Raw genomic sequence first — 24,652 nt, forward strand, 5'->3', positions numbered from 1 at the left:
GCTCGAGACCATAAACTGAGAACATACTTAAGTCAAAATTTTGATTTTGAATATCTTGAGTTTTATTCAACATGCAGACTTAAAAATTTGCAGGTTTGTATAATATTCCATTGTACACATATGATGAAAATTTTGTTACATTATCAAAATTATTTCAAAAGTTATATTGATTTGAAATTTTGACTCAAGTCTGTTCTCAGTTTATGGTCTTGGGGCCTGTTACTCCCATTATATAAACATAAACTTGCTTTGGTGAAATAAACATTGCCTAATCCTGTTTGTCTGAGATTACGTCCTTGTCAATATACCTTGATGATCTGTTGAATGAAAGATACAAGTCAAAAGTTCAAAGAATAAAAAAAAAACATGATGGTAGATATTAACAATTATACACTGTACCTGCAATTTGTGCCATCATAGGCATGTACGAGGAGATGAAGACCCCGAAAAAGCGGTCAATTGGAATCACCTTAGGTTTACTAGGTGTTTTTTAACATGCTAGAGAACCGAAAAAAGAACCACTGCACGGGAGGAATGAAACATATGGCGGTAATGGGAGAACCTACACTTAATCTTTCATATTAAAATCTTTATACCAAGGTTTCTCTATTTCTGTATCGTTTATTTGAAAAAGTTTAATATCCGTTGTGAAATATGATCATAATCATCTCTTGCCAGTCTTGGTAAGGGATTTGATAAATTATCAGGAAGTAGATTTTCATAACATATTTTAAGAATGACTTTTAAAAACGGAGAGGTTGTACAAAATTAATATCACCTACCTAAAACCTTTAAATATTGATATATTCATCGTCCTTAAAGATTAAAAAATGCTAAATTTTATGTTCAATCACTTTCTTACTTCCAACTTGAATTTAGTTTCTTGTGAAATAGATGAAGATAACGAACGGTGATCGATCTAAAAAAAAACTACAAATAATATAAATTTGTGAACAAAGCACAAAGCCCCTTAGAAATTATGAAGCCTAAAAGAAAATCGAAAGCGTGATGTAATTTTTAAGAAAATGACTTAAGACATGTGCATGTTTTATGCATATAATTTTATGGGTTGGAACAAATACTCGTCTGGTAGTCCATATTTTGGTTCCTTAATAGGTTGGATACAACATGTGTGTGTGTGTGTGTGTGTGTGTGAGGGTGTGTGTGTGTGTGTGTGTGTGTGTGTGTGTGTGTGGTAGTATCAGATACACGGCTTCCTACTAGCTTGGGCTAGTGGGTTAACCCTTTAGTTCAATCGGTAGAGCACTGGACTGGAACCCAAAGGCCCCGGGTTCAATCCCCAGCAGAGGCACATAAATGTCTCTGTTACATTTGGCGCCCACGTTGGGACCCGGGTGTTCTCTGGCGAGTGAAAGTGATTAATTGCCCCCAGAACTTCGCCCCACGGGCATCGGCAAAAGAGATGAGGACATCTCATTCTCTGGAGGGGGACAATGTGGTAGTGTCAGATACACGGCTTCCTACCAGATTGGGCTAGTGGGTTAAGCCTTTAACTCAATAAGTAGAGCACTGGACTGGCAAGTCAGAGGCCCCGCGTTTAATCCCCAGAAGAGGCACATAAATGTCTCTGTTACATGTGCGTGTAAAAATATGTCTACTTTCAATATATGTATTTCATTAAAATATATTTTTGCGTATACGTTGGAAAATAGTTATTCGTATTTTACTTACAAATTCTTGAACCGATCTGGGAATGTGTTATTTTTTGTGATTCTCTCATGACAAAGAAACTAAAGACTAAAAAAGGTTGATATATTGATTCTGTCACATACAGAAACATTCTATTTGTGTAGAATTTATGATTAATATTCGTGTATCAAAGGCTTTGAAAATCCCAAAGAATTGATTTCTTTACTTCATTCTGACCAGATTTCGATTTTTTTTACAAAGCATACTCGATATTAGAGATGATTCTTGAACTTTGATGATATTTTCCTAATAAAATAAAAATTATTTAAAAATCCATCAGCACTTTCTAAAGTTTTTCATGGGGAAACAATTCTTTATATATTATGTATCTTTAGTAGGATATTTTAATTAGAAGTAAGAAGAAGGTTTAGGCACGTCTTCATTTCTTCAAATCAATACAAGACAACAGACGAAACGAAAGCGACCGATATAACATCAGATGGAATCAGTAAAATGTTCTTGAAGAAATCAACTTTAACATTCTTTATTCTGAACTGGTTTATTTTAAGTTCTGGATTCGGAATTTCATCATATTTCAGATTTCGTGACGATTTAAATGATGTAAAATTCCAACATGCTTTCTTGCTGCAAACTCCAATACAAACGGTATCAGAATGTGCGAATTTATGTTTAAGTTTGGTGAGATGTGCATCGTTCCAGATTCACGAACAACTTATGCTCTGTCGTTTCTACTGGACACACTTCTTACTTGATGTCATTGGTATTCCCTCTACTGGCTGGAAGACATTCTCAGAAACTGGCAAGCATTTTATTTTTTCCTTCTTTATATCTCTTTATATATATATATATATATATATATATATATATATATATATATATATATATATATATATATATATATATATATATATATATATATATATATATATATTGGCTGAAAATATATTAGTGCAGTTTACGGATTGCTTGATTGTTGTTTAACGTACCAGTAGAAAATAATTTACAAAGGTACTTCACCTGCTTAAGATGAAGTGCCAGAATAATTTATCTGTACACGGCGCTTCTGATTGCTACAGTTATGGTTCTTTATCTTGCAAATCCCAACTGTCACAAGGATCTTCTTTTTTGAGGTCATCCGGAAACCCCACCAATGATTTTCACTTCTTTTGCCAGGCGCTAGGCGAAGGAAGATTCACTATCTAGTAAAACGTTTAAGGTTTGACGCGAAACAAAAATCGAACCCAAAATTTCTGTTCTTGAAGCGAATCCAACCACTATAGGCTACCACGAATGCTTTATAAAAAATAAATCGGAGAGCCCTGTAGAATCCTGAAATTGCAATAAAATAACTTCGTTTATAAGGCATCTCATGGGACTGTTAAAATTCCTACGTTATTATTGAAGTACGTTGTAATCGAAGACTGGGAGTCCAATTATATTGTCTATTCATTGTTCTCACATTACGCACGTTTTGTTTGTTGAATGTGGTAGGAAAACCTGATCAAAACATAATATATGACTTAAATTTTACCGTTATCAAAGAAAACACAGTTTTGACAATTTTAACATTAATCAATTTAAAAAAGAAAAATTAATTGTAACTTGCTTAGAAAAAAAAAATTTTTGCGAGGGATATGATGTCAGAATACCAAATTGTTCCAAGTTAATTCAAAGAAGAAGGTGCGGTTTCAACAGAAATCTGGCCCGTTTTTTTTTAAATATGAAAATGTTGTGAGAAATAAAAGCTAATACTTTCTGACTTGTTCAATCTCAATGCAATAAGATCATACAAATTGATTTTCTCACATGACCTCCTAAATGCCAACTGTGACATCCTGAACTTGTGTATTTTCCCGTATTTTATTAAAAAGTTGCAGAAGACCTCAAATATTCATGGAATTTCCTTTCAGACAATATAGGCCACATGCATCGCCCACAATTTTACACACATCCGAAAATTGAAGTAGGCGACGGCTGAGGACACTATTTTTCTTAAGGAAAATAACCCCGCAAATGGGTCATTTTGAACCTTTTGCAGTTTAAAACTTAGAAATGTAACAAATTAATGTCGTCATAGTTACAAAGAAGTCTTCTATTATGCTAAATTCTTCATAAAGTATCACATTCATATATTCAACCTATTTCAAGGCCGTAACTAGGCCCAAATTTTTAGTGAGGCAAGGGATCACAGGGCCAGTCAAATCCCAAGCGGGTCCAAGGTAGGGTCCTGATGAGGGTTCTCGGGGGGGGGGGGGTCCTGAAACCTGGAACTTAGCAAATTAAAGACTCAATCTTTGAAAGTTTTCATGTTTTGAATTATTTTTACATGCGTTCTTAATTATAATGAAGCACCTGGTGAGATGATGGATTTACAGTTTAGTTGAAAGTATTTATTTAGTACAAAGAAAAACATAATTAATTAAAGTTCAAAGTAAAACTTTTTCACTTTTCAGAAAACCCTAAAATTTTAGTGAGGCATTTGCCTAGTAATTTTGAGAAACTTACTGGACAATGTTTTTGAGGTAACAATGTTGTTAAGCGTGCTTCGTGGTGACAAAACATGTTGATTCAAAATTGAGTAATATGACTTCCAGTTACATGTAATCAATTAAAAGAAACTTCTCAAAATAAATGTTTTTACATATCTTAAATCATGTAAAATAATATGAAGAACATTGTCTACGTAATTTTTGAATGAACCTCGTATATGTGTACTTCAATTAATATTGTACTTGTTGTGCAACCAATGAATTCATATTGATCATCATTTCTTTCTATAAAAGATTACCGCTCAATTCACACAATTTTTTTTCCTTTTAGTTTAAAGCGAAAATTTTTCTAATAAATTTAAATTAACAGGTCCTTGTCAGCTAGGATATTTCTACACCAGACATTTCCATTACTGTTTCCGATATGCTGGAAGTAATTTCCGAAAATCAACTTCCGTCCAGATCTGTAATGAAAGAAATGACACGCTTATAAAAGTGGACTCAACAGAAGAAAACCTGTTTGTGAGCAGTCTAGCTTGTGAGTAAAATACTCTTCTTAAGAATGATGGAATCTCTCAGTGTTGCTTATAAATATCGTTTCACAATTAAAATAATAATAATAATAATAATAATAATAATAATAAAATGAAGATAATTTTGCCGTTTTGAAAACTTTGCGATCTGTTCAGCGAAATCTTCTATTTTTGGTGTGAAAATAGGAAAACATTCTATACATAGTTTTTACCCTACTTTTGAAATTTTGTAAAATCAACATCCAAAACTATCTAAATTTTAAAGGTCTCTCTGAGCTTCTGCTAGTGCTTTACTGATTATGTTGTGTCAGAATTTTCACAAAATTACTTACCCTTACAATGTATTCTCTCACATATATTGATCTTGCACGCAATATCTCATTTAACTTATAGCAAATAGACAGGCTTTTTATCGTTTTGTTTTTCAAGAAAACTTTAGAAATTATTTGAAAGAAAAGAGAATTTTAAGAAAATCTATTCAACCATTTTTAAAAAATGATTATTTAGATTCTTTCGTCAACAATAGCCTGGGATCAAAAAGCTTTGAGCTGATACTAGATGGTGAAAAGATGACATCCGGACAATGGACCTCTTTATTTGGGAATCAGGAGGCATTGGTTTTCACGAACTTTTATGCCGGTGATGTAGCGACAGTAGGAGAAAGAATAGTCATTATGCCAAACAGTAATGGCGAACTTCAAGAATACGAGTGGAAGTCTGTTTCTTTAAATTCAAATTATCGAACAGTTTTTTGTCGATACTATCCTTAAATTAATCTATTTTTATTTATATTGTAATGGCCATGGGGTAGAATTTAATTAATTAGTTTATTTTTTATATCATTTATAAGTGTTAATATTTATTGGATTTATTATCGGGGTGGACTTTACTATGCATAAATTACACTGCTACACGTAATTCCTTTGAATACTTACTGGACGCGGTATTGTCTATTTATACCACATTCGACCTATTTGTTGCTTGCATTTATACAGGAAACCCTACATTCTATGAATTGAAGTACATACCTTTAAATTGTTTCTATGTTACTGTATTTTGCTTAATTATATTTGAATCAAGTAAGTGCTAACATTGCCATAATTGCACACGAATGCTGGAGTCATGGTAGTTTGAACTAGTTGTATTTTTATGCAATGTGATGTTATAATTGATAGTGAATATCCTCAATTTAATGTTTGAACATGTTTTACTTAGATTTATCGAGGGTTTTACATTAAACTGGATAAATTGGTAGTTACACATTTTTATTATGCCAGGGCTATTTGATTGATTGATTGTATGTTGTTTAACGTCCCATTCGAGAATTTTTCACTCATATAGAGACGTCACCGCATGTCGGTTAAGGGCTTCAAATTTAGACCTATACTCGGCCCTTAGGGCCATTGAACAGTGAAGGTTCTTTATCATGCCAACGCCCACCGTGACACGGGACTTCGGTTTTTAAGGTCTCATCCGAAAGACCCGTGACTTTCACTTCTATTGCCGGGCGAGTCACTACCTATGATTAGGTTTGACGCGGCGCGGCGAACGAGAATCGAACCCGGGCCTCCCGATCACGAAGAGAGCGCCCTACCACTAGGGTACCGTGACCGGTGGGCTATTGGAATATCGTGTGCTGTACGATTGCTGTTTTCTATCATAAAATACATGTTTTAATTCACGTGAAATGCTTTCTTACAGTTAATGAAAAAATCCTCCAGATCCGCATCATATTATTTATTATTTTAATTGTAGATGTTAATTCCGTTGTGTAGCTATAATCCACATTGTACGACAGCCTTGTTTGACGTTGTTTGACACTGTTTGACAGATCTCTGTTTTTACGACGCCTGGCAATGCTGTGCTTGGTCGATCTTCACCATACAGCTTTTTCAGTCTTTTTGTGTCACATGACAACTTCAGAAACTTATAAATAAGTTGCAGCAGCAGTATCCAAGTACTTAATTCTAGGTGAGGAAAAAGCTGCCAATTATCTCCCAACATATTAGACACCTGATATTAGATTTTTGAGCTTTAAATTCCAAATCAACTTTTCTACCTTTTTCTACCTTGAAAATACGGTTGACGCCACCGACCAAAACAAATATCACTTAATATCTATATATATATATCCAATATAGATGTTTGCTCACCATACTGTCATTTTCTGTTGAAAGATCAATAAACCAATACTTGAACTGATACCAAGCCTTGTCCTTACTGAGAAACATGAAACAAGAATTAAAGAGTGACCTTGAAAAATGCAGTATGAGTACATTGTATAGACCCCATTCCAGGATGGCCATCCGTGGGGAGCTTACAATATCTTTTACGCAGAATACATAGAGGATGTTCAATGTTTTGTAGTTGGATATGGAATTTATTTCACGAGTGGGACAGGATTGTTTTAAAATTTCACAATTGCGAAGCATAAGTGAAAATACAAAAAAAAAAAATCCGTCTCACGAGTGAAAATATTCCATTTCAAACTTAAAAACATTGAATTTTCTGTCTATTACTTGTTCTTTGATTTTCCTTTGCCTCTGTCTTTTCGAAACACGGTGACATAGGCTGTGACATCATAGTTGAGCGGTTGGGACGCTATAGCTTAGAGATTATGAGATTGAAAGTATTTTAAACATGGATTTCAAAATTTTTGGAGGAACTTTGATACAGTGACAAATATCACTTTCATTCAATAAATTACAGGATTTCAATGTTAAAAATGTAATAAATATTGCATATTCTTGTAGGATTAAATAACAGGATAGCAACAGGTTAAAACAACACAAATACATATCCCTATCAAAAGCGCAACACAAATTTGAGAAATCCATCAGAAGCACTATTTACACAGGATAACAGATAGCATGAATGTCAATCGCAAAGGAGCCAAGCTGCAACGAAATTCTACTTAAACATTTAATAGATGTAAAATTCGCTTTGAACAAGGATTGAATAGAAAGAAATGTTTGCCATCCTAAATAAAATACAATCTAAATAAGAAATTTCTTTTAAAGATTACAACAGGAAGCGTGATGTTTCATCAGATATTAGTTTACCTATTTATCTATTTATATAGTACTATTCCGCTATCACCTGCATATGGTGTTTAAGTCTCCCAACTTATTCGATACCCAGAGCATGCTCCGAGTACGATCAATCTTTAAACCAAGACATGCTACTGACAGCTAAATTGATGTTACAGGGATTACAACCTCGTTTAAAATCAATATTTCGTAAATTCTATGTAATTATAATGACCTTGTTAACAAATATAATCTATCATTAGGTCGTACTTTTATATTTTTCATACCAATTGTGAGGATTTTGTTTTATACTAATTTTGACTACGGAATATTTCGTCTTCCAGAACAATACATAAGACTCACGACAGGTGTGACCGGTCGACAGGAGGTGCTTACTCCTCCTATGCACCTGAACACCTCTGTAATTTCCGGGTGTCCGTGTTTCATGCCTTGTTCACAGATTTGTTTTTGTTTTTGTTTTTTTTTTGAGATCGATCACTGTTCGTTATCTTCACCTCTTTAATTAATCCAGATTTAAGTCTTATAACGAAAGCAATGGCACGAACAAGTTAAACCAAAATTATTCTTATTTAGCATTGCACTATTTTTCAAGTCATCATTTTCCATTTTGAAATAAAGCTGTATTTTCTCTTCAGAAATAAGAAAATGAATTTTTGCCTTTTTTCCTTAAAAATGTAGCCATGTATTTACTGAGTAATCTTTTGAAACGCGTTGTAGTGTACTCAGATAAAATAGTAATTTTCATTTTCATGGCTTTGAAAACAATGTAGTTCAGAGAATAATATTCTGTTACTCTCGTGGAAGGGAATTTATTTATTGGATGCAGCCAATTAAAAACGTATTGCCCTAATTGAGATGCATTCTTCAAACAATTTCTTAAAATTGTATGTCTTTAAATTGGAATTTATGAGATGAGATTGTAAATATTAACTATATTTAAATAAATGAAAAACGTGAAGATAACAGTGATCGATCTTAAAAAGAAACTACAAACAATACAAATCTGTGAACAGGGTATAAAACACGGACCCCCGGAAATTACAGAAGTGGGATCATATGTGCCTAAGAGGAGCACGTTTCTCCTGTCGACCGGTCACACCCGCCATGAGCCTCATGTATTGATCATTTAGACGGAATATTCCTAGTCAAATTAAGGATAAAAACAAAGATCTTACAATGAGTAAGTGAATGTAATGAGTTGTTTTGAAACACATCAGCCAAAATACGACCTACTTATAGGTTATATTTGCTAACGATGTCATTATAACGGCCAAGGTATTTACGAAATGCTGACTTTAAACGTAAACAAGGTTGTTAAAATCACTGTAACATCAACTTTTCTGTCAGAAGCCTGCCTAGGTTTAAAAATTGATTGTACCCCGAACATGCTCTTGAGTATGTAATATGTTCGGAAAAAAAAACTATTTGAAGGTGACAGTGGAATATTACTACATGAATAAGGAAAGTTGACGGAAAAGCTGAAGTCATTCAATTCGTTTGTCATTCAATTTAGTTGTAAGTTGGCCCTTATCATCTATAGTCGGTAAAACACCCCAATATGAAACAGAAATGAGTCAAATGACAGATTCTGTGGTGTCTATTAATTCAAGTTCACCGGGATATATCTAGTCGGCATATGAATAGAAGTAGTCGCCCGCGTAGAGCGGTGGTTAGAACATTTGCTCTAGAATCGCGGTGTAAGGAGTTGATCCTTACGTCGCAGGTTCGAATCCCACTGCGGTATGTGGAGACCAGATAAACCAAGGCAAGTGTCGCAGTAGGTGCCAACACGAAAAAGATCCTTCACTGCTCAATGGCCCTGAGTACCGAGTATAAGCGAAATTTGCAGCCCTCCACCGGCAAGTGTTGGCGTCTCCATATCAGTTAAAAACAAACAACATGAATGGACGTAACTATTGTTAATTGATAAAACGTCGTCAGTATAACTGAATGTCGAGTTGAATGCCACAACAAGTCTTTTCTATTCACGTAGAAGTTTTTAAATAAATTCTTCTTCATAGGAATATATAAACAAGTTATATAATAAAAGATAATAAAGGAACACAATTGAAAAACACATTTCTGATCTTAATGACTGGGTTTGATGTTTAAAATGAGGTATTACTCTTTCGCAAATTAAAATTAAAATAATGTAAATTTAAATCTTCAGATTTCATACGTTGAATTGTCTACGGATTTTCCAGTATTTACCGTTTGCCCGATCATGACAAGGGGTACACGGCGTGTGTAACCGGTCGACAGGGGATGCTTACTCCTCAAGGGCACCTGATTCCACCTATGATGTTTGCTTTGCTCCTAATTTTGTATTGTTTCAATGGTTTTGATTACTGTTGAATTTATAATATTATGATTTTTAAATACGATCATACGGATATGATTGTAAATGCCCCCTTAGTGCCCTTGATTGGGTGAATAATTATAAACAGAATAGAAGTTTTTCAGTATCTCTCTCGATTTAATTTGACTTGATAATAAGCAAGATATGATGATGTAAGAATCGTTCGATAGAGTGAAAGATAAAAAGGTAGGAAATTATATCTAAAATGTTTTCCTTCATTAAGTACAAACGTAATTTACCTTATTTTCACGCTTAATTTTTCCACCACGAATACCCTTATGGATTTGATCAGTCACATGTAAATGCAACAGCATCATTAAATTGCTGAACGTATGTTATTTCCATTGAATGTATTTTTGGATGTAAATTGGCCATCTAATCTTTAAGTTCCCTTGATACCATAATGAAAATAACGTATCTCAAAGTGAATTTTGAGGAAATCATATGAGAAAACAGATTTATCTGACAATATGAACATAAAAGGACAATAGGATTAAATGGATGTTAATGGAAATTTATCGAAACATTGTGTGATTTAAAAGCTGAAAGCAAACAAGAAAAGTTCACAACGAGAAATCGATTATAAAATTACATACAATATACACAAATATAAATCTTCCATAAATCAATACAACGCGATCTATAACATCATATAATGCAATCTGGATGTTCAAAACAGCAACAAATAAAATGTTCTCACTAAAGTTGGAACTTATTTTCCTATTTTTTCTGAACTCTTTTTTCCTGAGTATGGGAATTTCAATTTCGACTTCTTTCTTCCTCCGCGATGACTTAAATGATGTAATGTTTCAATATGCTTGCTTGCAACAAACAGAAATGAGAAAAATATCAGACTGCGCATTATTATGCTTATTTTCTGTAAGATGTGCCTCGTTCCAAATTCACGAGCAGCTAATGCTCTGTCGTTTGTACTGGACACACTTTTTACTTGACGTCATCGGAAATTCCTCAGCAGGTTGGAGAACATACTCTGAAATGGGCAAGTACTAGTATTCAGTCTTGGATAAATGTTCAATCAAAATGCTTTAACTCTTCCATATTTTTGTAATCCCAAAGTGCAATTTGTTTCAAAAAAGGAATATATTTGTATAATATTTTCAATTTAAACAAAACTGTTAGTGTTCCTATCTTTTTATTTATTTATTTATTTTGCTTGAAAATTTGAAGGCTGTAAATTACACTCACTGAAAAGCCATATCCTCCTATTTATTTTAACCTATCAGTCGGAAAATATTGATATTATTAAAAATAAATTCATTGTAGATATATCTATTACAATAGTACAGAGTGATCTAAAGTAAGATGTATTTATTTAAATTAAGTTAATTAGTTAACCAGTTTAAACTATATTAATATTTATGATAAATGAAAGGTTATTGGATTCGATCTTTTTTATCAACTTATATAATGCTTTGAAAAATTGATAGATGGAAAATGTAGCAATGTCATAAATTAAATAATAAAATATAATCATTTAATCCTAATATGGTAATTTCTAAACGTCAGTCAGTGATATGCCTGTTGTATGGAAAAGATGAGGTTACTTAAAAATAAGTCGATGATACAATGATATCAAAAGTCTCCTTTAAAGTCAACATTTCGTAAATTCTATGGTCGATATAATGACCTTGTTAGCAAATACAATCTATCGTTAAGTCGAATGTTGACTGATGTTTTCGTACAAATTCTTAGGTCATTATTTTCACACTAAATTATCTACGAATTTTCCCCTTTGCCTGATCATGATAAGGAGCACACGGCATGTGTGGCCGGTCGACAAGGGTTGCTTACTCCTCCATGGCACCCAATCCCAACTCTGATGTTGTTTGCTCTGCTACTGTGTTATCAGAAAGACATCATGTCTCAGAGGGAACGACATTTAAGGCACATTATGTGAATATTGTTTTATGAAAATATTTGCAACATTTGCTGATAAAATGGTTAACAGTTATTAGTATTATAAAACTTAAAATGCGTTGTTTGAAAAAACGTAGTATTTTCAACACACCCCTATTATTTTTGAAAAATATCGATATTTTCAATGGCATTAAATATTACTGATCACTCGACTTGATACTTGAATAAAAATATTTTTGTGATAGACTATAATTATAAGTTATAATGAACTCGTTAGGTGATTTTTTTTAATATGAAATAGTGAAAAACAAGAATTACTTATCAATTCTCTTTTATAATTATAACCGCACAGGTCCCTGCAAACGAGAATACCTCTACACGAGAATGTTCCAGTACTGTTTCCGATATGCTGGACACACATTCAGAAAAAATACAGCGTTTCAAACATGTAACGACAGGAACGAAACGCTTATAAAAATTGACTCGACAGAAGAGAATCTTTTTGTGAGCAGCTTAGCCTGTAAGTAAATTCATGTGGACAATCTTTAAAAAAAAGATACTGGGTTTTTCTGAATAGGAATGTGATACAAACTTCTTTTTTGAGATTGGCTTGTTCTAGTAAGATATTATATACATGAAGTATTTCTTATGTTTATATACGTATTTCTTTCCTTTTTCAAAAAAAAAAATAATAATAATAATAATAAAAATAAAAAAATAAAATTAAAAAAAAAAATTAAAATGCCCCTTTTTGGTTTTTCGTTTTTTGTTGTTTCTGTTTTGTTTTTGTTCGTTTCGGTTTTTTTTTTTTGTGAAGGGGGGTTTGGGGTTGGGGGTTGGGGTTGGTTTTTATTTAATTTTGCTTTTAATTTTTTCATTCTTATTTGGTTGTTATATTGACTTTTTTAAGATTGAATATCCACATATACAAATTGTCCCTACTTTGGTGAGCCATATTTCTATATTTAATATACAGTACATTTAAAAGCCTTATATACATTAACGAGGGTTGTCCATAAACTTCGTGGATAGTGACGTTTTTGTCAAAATGAATGGTCCTATATATGCCAAATTAACATTTGTTATGAAAAGCTAATTTGGTTTTGATTGTTCGAACATAATAATTTTGTAAAATTCGCGGTCTTTAAGGGTTTCAGATAGTGCGCACGGCCCAGAGTTGAAATGCCATAAAGTTTTCTGATTTAAATGATTATTTTCTTTATAAAACAAGTCAAAGCTTAATGAAAATTAAATGTAACACAAATAAAAGAGATGTCGTCATTTTCTGATATCTTAAGTATCGCTTACTATACAGATAGTGAAAATATTAAGAAAAACTGCAAGAAATATCTTTCTAAAATAAAAAGAAGAAGCCCCGTCGGCCATCTGAAAGGAACATCTTCCAATCAAAAATTTATGTTTTAATATGGTCGAAACGGTGTCAAAGAGAGAATATTTATTCAAACAACTTGAAAATATTGGATTATATTTAGTTCATTGATTTGAAAGTAGTATATACGATTTTTCAACGGTGTGTACAATTTTGGAGACACTACAAGAAGTGGAATGCACGGTTATTTGATGAAAATAGGATACTTGTATCCCTATTCATGACGTTATAAATCTACGTCGGACTGGGTTGTGCAGCCCGTGCTCTACAAATTATCGTGTATTGATTTGAATTTTAAAAATTCAATCAATTATGTACTATACATAAATAATATATCATACATTTGGCAGTGTGGCATAAAAAATGTAGCCTGTGTCTATGAACATGTAATAAATATTCAAAATTCACATTCTTGACGTTACCATGAAATTAGCTTTACGTCAAACTGGGCCGTGCAGCTTGTATATATAAAGTATTTATACCTTTAAAATTAGTAAAATAGTGTGTATTGTTTTAATTGTCATATTTTCATTAAATCACGGTCTCTCTTACACGTTTGCCATTGCGGTCATTATTAGGAAAATTACAGCATTAGTTCACGAACTTTGTCGACAACCCTTGTATATCAGGATTTTTGCCGAGTTGCTTTGTATCCTATGGTAGGTGTATGTATTTGTAAGATTCTTTCACGAACTAAAATCAATAACATGCTAATGGGCTTCATTGACAAAATGTAAAATTCCCAAAATCTAAAATAATTGAATTACATCAGCAATCATTAAACGATTGCTTTTTTTCAACCTACGCTGAGATTTTTATGCCCCTGGATCGAAAGATCCTGGGGTATATTGTTTTTGTCCTGTCTGTCTGTTTGTCTGTTTATCCGTTTGTCTGTTTGTCTGTAGTCAACTTTAACCATGCCCATAACTTTTGATAAGTTTGAGCTATTACTTTCATATTTCACATGTGTATTCCGTGTGACAAGACCTTTCTTTGGGTACCATCATATTTGACCTTTTGACCTTGGAGTTTGACCCACTTTTACAAAATTTTATGACTTTAACCTTGGCCATAACTTCTGAACAGTTGGTGCTTGGGGTTTCAAACTTCACATGTGTATTCTTTGTGACAAGGCCTTCTTTTGATACCAACAACTTTGACCTTTTGACCTTGACCTTGGAGTTTGACCTACTTTTGAAAAACTTTAACCTTGGCCATTAGTTGGTGCTTGGGGTTTCAAACTTCACATATGTAATCCTTGTGACAAAACCTTCCTTCGGATACCAAAAACTTTGACCTCGACCTTGACGTTTTACTTACTTTTAAAAAAAACTTTAACCTTCGCCATAACTTATGAACAGTTGCAGCTAGGTCTTTCAAATTTCACAAGTATATTCCTCGAGACAAGACCTTTCTTTGGTACCAACATTTTTTATCTTTTGGCCTGGATTTTGACTTGCATTTGAGAAACTTTAACCTTCGCCATAAGCTGCCATACGGGGACATCAGTGTTTCACAAACACATCTTGTTTTTTACTTTTTTTTTTTAGATTCATTCATTAATAACACCTTGGGATCAAAGAGTTTGGAGATGATAATAGATGGAGAGAAAATGTCAAGTGGAACATGGAAGTCATTATTTGGGAATCAGGAGGCTTTGACTTTCACGAATTTTCGTGCGATTGATATTGAAAGTGTAGGGGAAGGAATAGTTATCACTCCTCCAACTGATGGTGAACTGACAGGGTATGAATGGAAATCTGTCCCTCTATTATCTAACCAACGGACAGTGATTTGTCAGTATTATCCCTAATAAGTACATTAATAGTATTTATGGTAAATAATTATAATATGATGAAGGAAAGCCCCATGAGGCACAGAGAACATCCGAGTAGCATATCTACATGTATATCAGTTCAAACATGAATATCGTTACATAAAAAAAATCGTGGCCAAATTGTGATTCCATCATCGTGCCTATATCAAACGTTAATCTACGCCAGCTAAAATTATTTGATTTTTTTTTTAAATTTAAGTTGTGTTGCTCTTTGTTTAAAAATAAAGAAATGTCACTAGTGACTACATATTCATATGTTTTACTATTTTGTGGCCCGAATATTCCATGTGAGCATATTCCTTTTACGTCTGTCTTCACTGCATGTGAAGCGTGATTCGAATTTAACTAAATGTGTCTTTGCAATGACTTTGAATTTTACAAGTAAATTCCTTTTACCCTTTAGTAAAATACCTAATGATCTATATTTTGTCCTCATATTGATATCAATGGCTACAATTCAATTAGCTTACAAAAACCAAAACCAGTAAGTAAATGTCAACAAGAGATAATTATTATTATATGCATCCTCCTTTATGACTTCGGTACTAACCGAGCTAAAGGTCTCTGTGACGTCACGATTTCTATGGACTGGCAATGGCGGTCTTACAGACTTATGACACTGTATAGACGTGAATAAAAGATCATGGTGTTGAATATTTAGGTTATTTTTTGATAAACTAATTTATACTTAATTGTTAACAAATATTGATTGCAGTGCTGTTAATGAAGTACTTCTACTTAAATAAAGCTTGTTTAGACACAGGTGTCGTGCTTCTTGCTGATAAGTTACATTAACAAATGCATGGTACTGTGTTATTTAAATTCATATTTAGCATACTGATATATTTTTCTTTCTACAAAATTATGCCTACATGTACATACTATAACCTCTAATTTCTTTTAATACATGTATATCAAAGGAAATAAATTGTTATTCAACATATGATCTAAATCTGAATAAAGTACATTGATCATTGTAATTCAATAGAGTGTATATGGTAAAAGGGATATGTCTAGGTTACAATGACTTTGAAAATTAAAATTTGAGCATAGGTTGGGTCTATTGTTATTTCAGGTGCAGAGGTAGACTTAAAGATTTTTTTTATGCTTATTTGAATAAAATTTAATTTTAAAAAAAATGAACAAGCTGTTGTCTTTTGGTCAACATTCAGATATAGGATCCCCAAATGTCATGCTGCAAAAAGAGGTGTATCAATATACATGAGCGGATGAAAGGATAACATTGTAATCAGTAACAATCGAATACTGAAATACTAATGCAATGTTGGCTGACGTTTTTCATATTAATTGTTAGGCCATTATTTTCATTTAGCATTGTCTACGTATTTTTCCGTTTGCCCGATCATGACAAGGAGCACATGGCGGGTGTAACCGGTCGATAGGGGACGCCTACTTCCCCATGGGATCTGATTCCACCTCTGATGTTTTTAGAGGTCTTTGTTTGCTCTGCTCCCAATTTGTATTGTTCCAGTGGACTTTTGAGCTTATTACTTTTCGTTATTTTCATATTTCACGAAGAAAACATATATTTTACACTTGATAACATGTCTTCCTGTAACTCAAAACATTTGTTGCTAGATTGTGTACCAAACAGAAAATAAATGTTGAATATAATGTTGAAATTCTACCTGTGTCGTCCGTCTGTATGTTGTCCTGTAACTTTTCACATTGTAGACCTCTTTCAAGAATCACTAGCTCTATCAATCACAAAAATCACCCCTTTTCCTGAAGATGCCAATGAAGGGAAAATCCTAGTAATTGATTCAAAGCGGCTGTTTTGTTAAAAAAAAAAAAGTACATTAAACACTCACTGAAAACCCTTTTTTATGACATGTTTTACAATATAATCTGGATTTGCGATTTTTTCTTATAAAACGATTGCTTCTTCTATGAAAAGGCAATTGAAGATTAACAATCTACAAACCTTGTTATCTCGAACTCGATGGGGCCAAGAAAATACTTCGAGATATCCGAGGATTCCAGATATCCAGGGTAAAATACTTAAGGAATAACAGGATTGGACATCCAAATCACTTCGTCATATCCATGGTATTTGAGATGCATAGGTATCAGTGTTCGAGATACCGAAGTTCAACTGCATGTAATTAATATTTGAACTTTGTAAGGAAGATTATTTTCTACTATGAAAACAAAACTGATGGAATGGCTTCCATATTTGGTAAAAATTCATGTTTGACGATATCATGGCCTTAGAGCTAGGGTCACCTGGAATAAGCGTCAAAAATTAAGTAAGGAACAAATCGGAAATGACTTTAATTTTCTTTTCTAAAAACATCATTATTATAGTTAAAATTGTAAGCTAGCCTACGCTTTTTAGGTAAATTCAATTTTTTTTTCGAAATATGACCCTGAAGCAATGTTAAGAATACAACTCGAACGTTCAAAAACAAACAAACAAAACAAAACAATAACGTAATTTTTTTAAACACCAGATTTTGCAGATTTATCAAATTTTCATGCAAGCAATCCCTTGAAGTATTTTTTTTTATACTAAAACATCAAAAACTTAATTGAATATCCACTTTACAAGGAAGCTTGCAGCAAACGTAAATTTAACATTATCCTTATAGTTCAAATCTCTAAGATTTGAATTGCATGTTATATTTTTATGTCAAACTTTGGGCCCATATAGTGACTCTTTCCTAGTTACGGAACCATGTAAAGATTAAAAGATTAAATATTTTTTTTTACCCAGGTTCTGAGATGTCTGGTCAAGTGGTACTTCAGACTTTAAAAAGAAAACAGGCATATGTTCTCAATTGTTTATTATAAAATCTGTTTTTAAAAGCTGCTCAGCAATTCCATGAACAGGATCTTAAATTCTCATTCCCTTGTTTTTTGGGGAAAAAATTGGTTGCAAATGGCTCTTGAAATCGTTCTGGAGGAGTTGAGAATATGAAGAAAATTACATGAATGATTTATTAATATTATGAATAGAAATATTATTATGAGCCGTTCATTTGCTGGAACAAAAATATAATGTGTTTACATTTTACAAAATCATAGGACAATCAAATAAAAACATAAATTGGAACCTATTGATGTTCTCTTTAACGATTAAGAAATTGGGATTTTTTTTATCAAGGGACCTCAAGATGAAATGTTTTGCACTAAATTAAAATAATATATCTGCGATCCCAAGTCTGTTAAAACAGACAGCCTATGGCGTGTAAAAAATTGCAATATTATACTTTTTTGTTATTCTTATTCAAAGATTTATTATTCTTATTCTAAAACATATCATTCCTATTCGATTGATTGATTGTATGTTGTTTTACGTTCCGTTCGAGAATTTTTCACTCCTATAGAGACGTCATCATATACCGGTGGAGGGCTTCAGATTTCGACCTATACTCGGCACTCAGGGCATTGAACAGTGAAGGTCCTTTATCGTGCCAACGCCTACCGTGACACGGGACCTCTAATTTTAAGGTCTGATCCGAGAGACCCGCAACTTTCACTTCAAAGTGAGGGATGGTTGGCAAAGGAACAGTTGCTACCTATTTTTATCGACTTAAGTCAGTCGCAGAAGTGATTCGAACACACAACCCGAGCTACCGTGACGGCCTCATTCCTATTCGAAAAAAATGTGATTTTTATTCGATAATTTATCATTTCATTTCTATTCGTTTAATTATTATTCGTATTGGAAGAAATATGATACCTATTTCAAAATATATCGTTCGAAAACGTGAGTTTCCTATTCGTTATTATGTCAATCAAATTCGAAACATGTGATTCCTATTCCATAATTTTGTCATTCCTTTAATTTTCGATAATTAAGGTCTTCCGTTCCAACGGAAGACCTTCTACTGATTCTGATGGTTAAGATTATTATTCTTTTTTTTTCTTCTCCTTTCTAGACGCCAACTTTGAGACCTCATAGCTCGCTCACTTCTCAACGGATTATGCTCAAATTTTCAGCATTTATAGACGTTAAAAATCTCTAGCAGAATGCTATCATACATTAAAAAGTCCCCTTCCGCTTTGGAATTATTTCTCTTTAAATGAAAATTTAGGGGGGTTCGTTTCGAGACAAAGGCTCAGAGACTAAAAAAGCTGGAGCAGAAATACTACTGAATTTGAATAATGGAAGCACTGAAGTTGTGCACATCTATTTTTGTTTTTTGATTTCTGCGTTCAAAATGGCACTAGATAGGGGTCAAAAATTAGAACGCCTAAAAGCGCGAAAATTTACACATATTTTCCTATGTATCCTTTAAACTAAAAATATTTTGTTAAGACATGTTGAATAAAAGTTGTGCACAATTTGAAGGTCTTTCATTTGGCACCAACAAAAAGGGGCTGGTCCCTTAAATTAGGGATCTACGGTCCTTGAAAGTTTTCGTTTTATAACTCAAAAACGGTAAATATTTCGATATAGCTGTCGCTTAAAAGTTGTTCTTTAACATATTATTGATCTCATGAACTTGTTATTTTCTTCGAGTCTTGTTTAATAAATGAGCTAGAAGCTTGACCCGTATACAGGTAACTAGTTTCTTTAGACTACTGAAGGTGAAATCTTTATGCGCGTAACTGAAATAAAATTGCTATAATTGATAAACCTATCCAAAATAAATACTAATATTACTTTGAAATAAGTTTTTACGTGTTCTATGGCTTCATTCCAAATTATTGAGTCACACATTTTCAATACGTCTCGGGATTTGTTTTTGTTTATTATTACGTAACCGGCCATCCCCCGATCACGCGTGACCTAGATCCAGTGATCAGTGGCCATAGACTAAACAGGCATTGTCGTTCTAAATCTATTTTGCAAACTCAACGATGCACGGATAATTGTGTTTTTTAATAATATCAGATCTTTCAAATTATCTCATCTTATCTATGTTGGTCAAGTAGGTGATATACTTATTAAATTATTATTGTGGCGGAAATCACAAGAGATCCATTGCGTGTGAACCAGCGACCTGCGTTCGTAAACAAAGCATCTTTTCGTCGTTTAATGTTGAAACATACACTATATTAAATTCTTAAAAGTTAGCAAAAAATAAATCAGTCTTTTACTGCATTTAACCGCATTTCACATGCATCCCGGGTTTTGTGTTTGTTTACTATTATGTAACCTTTCCCTGGATAGCATATGGCCGAGGAAGCAGCTATTAGTGCTCAAACACAAAACATTGTCGTTCAATATTCATTTTGCTAGCACAATGATTTACGGAAAATTATTTTTTAAATCATATCGGATCATTCAATTAAATCATTTAATCTTATCTTAATTTGATTTAATTTAAATCCAAAACATTTTATTAAGGGCGTATAAAATGAATCCTAATCTTAAAACTGCATACATGTACATGTATTTAATAAACGAGTTATTTCTCAATTATGTGTTATTGTGTGTTTAATTTCGGAGATTCATTGCGTGTGGTTAATTCTGCAGATAATTCTAACTTGACACTTAAGGTTTGTAGACAAAGAATTCAAAAGAGATATATTTTGAAAACAATAAGACGCATTGTTTAACACTCTTACAGATATTTTCATTAGAAAATGGCTATCTTTATGATTACACCAGCTCTGAACATGCTATGTGAAAAACTCTGTCAACTATAGTTTTGTAACTCCAGCATATGGCAAGTACGTGTGCTTTTATTAAACACCCAATTTTCCATTAGCGCCCACAAAATCTACCTAGCTAAAGATCGATAATATACCGCCCGTCAATCATACAAAAATAAAACAATAGCTGCTGATTTGATTGACATCAACCTGTGCTACCCGATATTCTGAGTTTGCATGCTTTGAAAGCGATTACATGTACCTGGTCACGTGTCAAAGCTTTCATGTACCGCTTGAAAAGTCGCTTTGTATACACTCTGGTAAAAAAAAAACAACTTATATATTGGTTGGTAATTATATTTAAAAAAATAATTGAGATAAGAGAATTAAACTTTGAGTTCATTATCTTTATTTTCACTGCTGTTTTGTACACTGTACTTGTACGCGATATGTCGTCTCCAAGATCACCACTACCAATGTGTTCGGATGATATTCTTTATCGTTGTTAAGTGTAGCATAACATCCGAGGGCGCGATTTGACCTCTAACGAGACCAGCCTTGAGACTATACGAGATCTGCACCAGTTCCTGTAAGATTTAGACAGGAACTGGATGTGTGGTTTTGGATTTATGCGTTTAACGTAAGTATAGCTCATTTTATTTATCTTTAATCACTTTAACATTCTTTTGCCGCATAAAAATTGATTCATTTAGTCTTTATTTCTCGCATTCTATCGCCTCAAACACTTGAAGTGAGAAACGTTAAATCAGATACATTTAGAGTTATCGTCCTTTGTTTACATGCCTCCACGTGGTGGAAGAATAAAAATCTTTTTGAGCTATAAAAATATATAGGGCTTTTCAATGTTTTTAAAATATTATACTAAAATAATTGATGATGTTCTATGTGTTGTGAAATATTTTACCACAGTATTGAAAAAGGGAAAACTGATTCAATGTGCAGAAAATGTTATAGTCTGTTTTAATTTTTGCAACAACTGATACACACAGTTATACTGGTAAATGCAATTTCTCAGTTGATTGCATGTAATATGAATAACAGTGTAAAAAAATGCTTAAATGAATACAAAATGAGTGTTATGTACATTAGAAATTGAAAGAAGTGGCCAATGTTAACATCTCTGTCAAGTGATCAGCTGGTGAACACACATTAATACGCACTGGTCTCTCTCTCTCTCAAAAATTAAATATAAAATAAATGAAGAATTATATAGTAACATTTTAGTTGCTTAGCTAAAGCTTACTCCAGACTATGCCCACTTGTCCACATGATATTCAGCAGAGAGACATCATAATGCAGTGAACATTATAAATTTATTGACTCATGATTGTGTTCTCGGGCAAAATGTATTTTGTCGACCCTCGAACCAAACTGTTTGCCTGAGACCATTAGGCTGAAGGCAGACAGTTTGGTTTGAGGGTCGACGAAATGCATTCTGCCTGAGAACACAGTCAATAATTATAATGTTTTGTTATACCCTTTATTTTATTAACATGTAACTTATTCTGGCTTCTATGATGTAATTTTCCTTTACCCGCACTGCAGTTTAACTTGGCCTATTTCATCTCTGTCAAACACCAACAACTGCAAATGAGAGTTATCTGACACATCAGTCGAATATTTAATCGTTAGGTCCAATATCTCACTCTGCGGTCAAACATCGATTTTCGACAGACTGCTCAATAAAACATTGAAAATGTTAGACTTTTTTAGGATGAATTTATATAGTAAATAATTTCTAAAGGTATATAACAAAAATGTGATAAAGCCTGGTAAACTCAAAACTAGATCATAATGACTCTCATATTTTAAAGAATTAAAGATTCATATTCTAATTAATTCATGTATTATTGTTATCAAATTTATTTCTAAACCTGAAACATTTTGCAGACATTGTGCTTTAAATACCGGGAGACGATAACGTCATATGCAAAAGGTGAAGATAACGAACAGGATTCGATCTCAAATATATCTCACATATAATATAAAACTGCTTTTCTGCAGATTTGCAAATTAATGACTGTTTTTTTTTTTCAACTGGGTATCGTTTAACTGTGTTTTAGGTTAATAAAACTAAAATTTGTTTTCGATTTTGACTTCCTCTTATGCAGTAAGATGAATAAATTTGGCAACTTGTTCTTGTATTTCCGACCAAATTACAACAAAGAGTAAGTTTTTAAAATTTCCTTGAATGCAGACATGAATTTTGTCGAAGTTCACCTGCTGCCTAAAGTTTCTTGAAGACAAATCAATCGGATCCCTGTTCTTCTTTCTCAGAAACGTGCATCTGATTCTCAAATGAATAGCATTTTTTTATCTTAAAGATTTGACACGATACATTATCTTACTTTTGTTGTACATAGTACGTAGGCATATTTCATGAAGCACGCTAGTTTAAAAGCACCAATTATATACTCAATATTTTGTATATTTATATATATTTGATTAATCTTATTATGAAAAATCGTTCATTGATAAGATATTGATAAGAATTGTTATTATTCTTATTTGTTCACCTTATGCTTCCAGCCTCAAATCACTGTTCCATCTCTTCAACACTTCCTTAGTGAACTAGAGATGGAGCATATTTTCTTACTCTTGTAGAAGAGAGGATTCTACATTGAAATAGGTTCGGATGGAGAGGATGGTTCTGTGTCCCTTTTCTCTGAGAGGTCGAGGGAATGGGATGGTCTTCTTATTGAATCTCATCCTGGACGTTACAGACAACTACGTCAAAAACACAGAAAAGCCTTAACATTAAGAGCATGCGTCAGAGTATGTGACCGAACATTAACTGCCATCATCAAATAATATCTTCTTATTTCGATTTTTTAAAACTCATATTTGAAAATAATTTCAGAGGAATCGTTTTATGATTTGTTTTATGATTGGGATGCTCACTCCTCCATGGCACCTGATCCCACCTCTGATGTTTTAGAGGTCCGTGTTTGCTCTGTTGTAAAATTTACATTGTTTAATAGACTTTTAAGCTTGAATTCTGTTCGATATCTCCATATATTTCATTGACTCTGAACCTTATTTTCTAAACTTCAAATTGAGACATAAACCGAAAGCTGGATACTTGTCCAAAATTTTCTCCTCACCCTTGGGTCGTTAAGAGATTTATTCCTTTTATATTTTAGCCAACAATTTAAAGACAAAACTGTTAATTACTGATTTTATAAATTCTGTAGTATACATGTTTACATTTACCTCTATAATGTTTACAATATTACATCTTAGAGTAATTCAAGTAAACATGAAAAAAAAATTCGAAGACGCCATTGAAGGACACGTGAAAATTCCATGTCTGTGGTTGGAATCCATACTGAATGCACTGGATAAAAATACAGTTGATCTGCTCAGTGTAGATGCCAGAGACCAGGAAATGGAACTTCTTAAAGCTATACCTTTATCTAAGTATGCCGTAAATGTGATCACGGTGGAATTTGTAGAAGGATCGGGTAGTGACCTCTCTGTGATGAGATATTTGCTGGATCATGGCTACCATGCTAATCATCAGTTTGTCAATCATCCCTTAAATAGAAATGACATGGTGTTTACCAGAAAAAAATCAAGCTAGAAAAAAAAATCAGTATGAATCATTTAGAAGAATGAACAATACCTGCAAATTTCTGAATAAAAGGAAGGTTTAAATGGACACGTGAATGTCTCATACTTAGTTAACTGCTTTGCCAAGCTATGAGTTTTATCATATGCTTAATTTTGTATTTTATGAATTTTAGACTACAATACGATAATTTCATATACAATATTTCATATAATTTAACTTTTATGTATATCATATGTGTAGAACATGTTTATGAGCATAAGTTTGGATCATGTAAAATTGCAT

The 24,652-nt window shown here is 32.9% G+C and overlaps 1 protein-coding gene across 1 annotated transcript; it reads left to right on the forward strand.

The window, feature by feature from the left end:
* The first annotated feature begins 422 nt into the window (after positions 1 to 422).
* Positions 423 to 24,379, forward strand: LOC133202876 (uncharacterized). The gene is made up of 5 exons (XM_061338748.1): positions 423 to 474; positions 4,531 to 4,698; positions 5,201 to 5,346; positions 23,401 to 23,575; positions 23,991 to 24,379. The coding sequence occupies exons 1-5, from the start codon at positions 423 to 425 to the stop codon at positions 24,377 to 24,379; spliced, it is 930 nt and encodes a 309-aa protein (XP_061194732.1).
* The last annotated feature ends 273 nt before the right edge of the window (positions 24,380 to 24,652 follow it).

This window comes from Saccostrea echinata, unplaced genomic scaffold (genome assembly GCF_033153115.1).
Source record: "Saccostrea echinata isolate AGI-Se365-2 ecotype Australia unplaced genomic scaffold, CSIRO_AGI_Sech_v1 ptg000047l, whole genome shotgun sequence".
Classification (NCBI taxonomy): domain Eukaryota; kingdom Metazoa; phylum Mollusca; class Bivalvia; order Ostreida; family Ostreidae; genus Saccostrea; species Saccostrea echinata.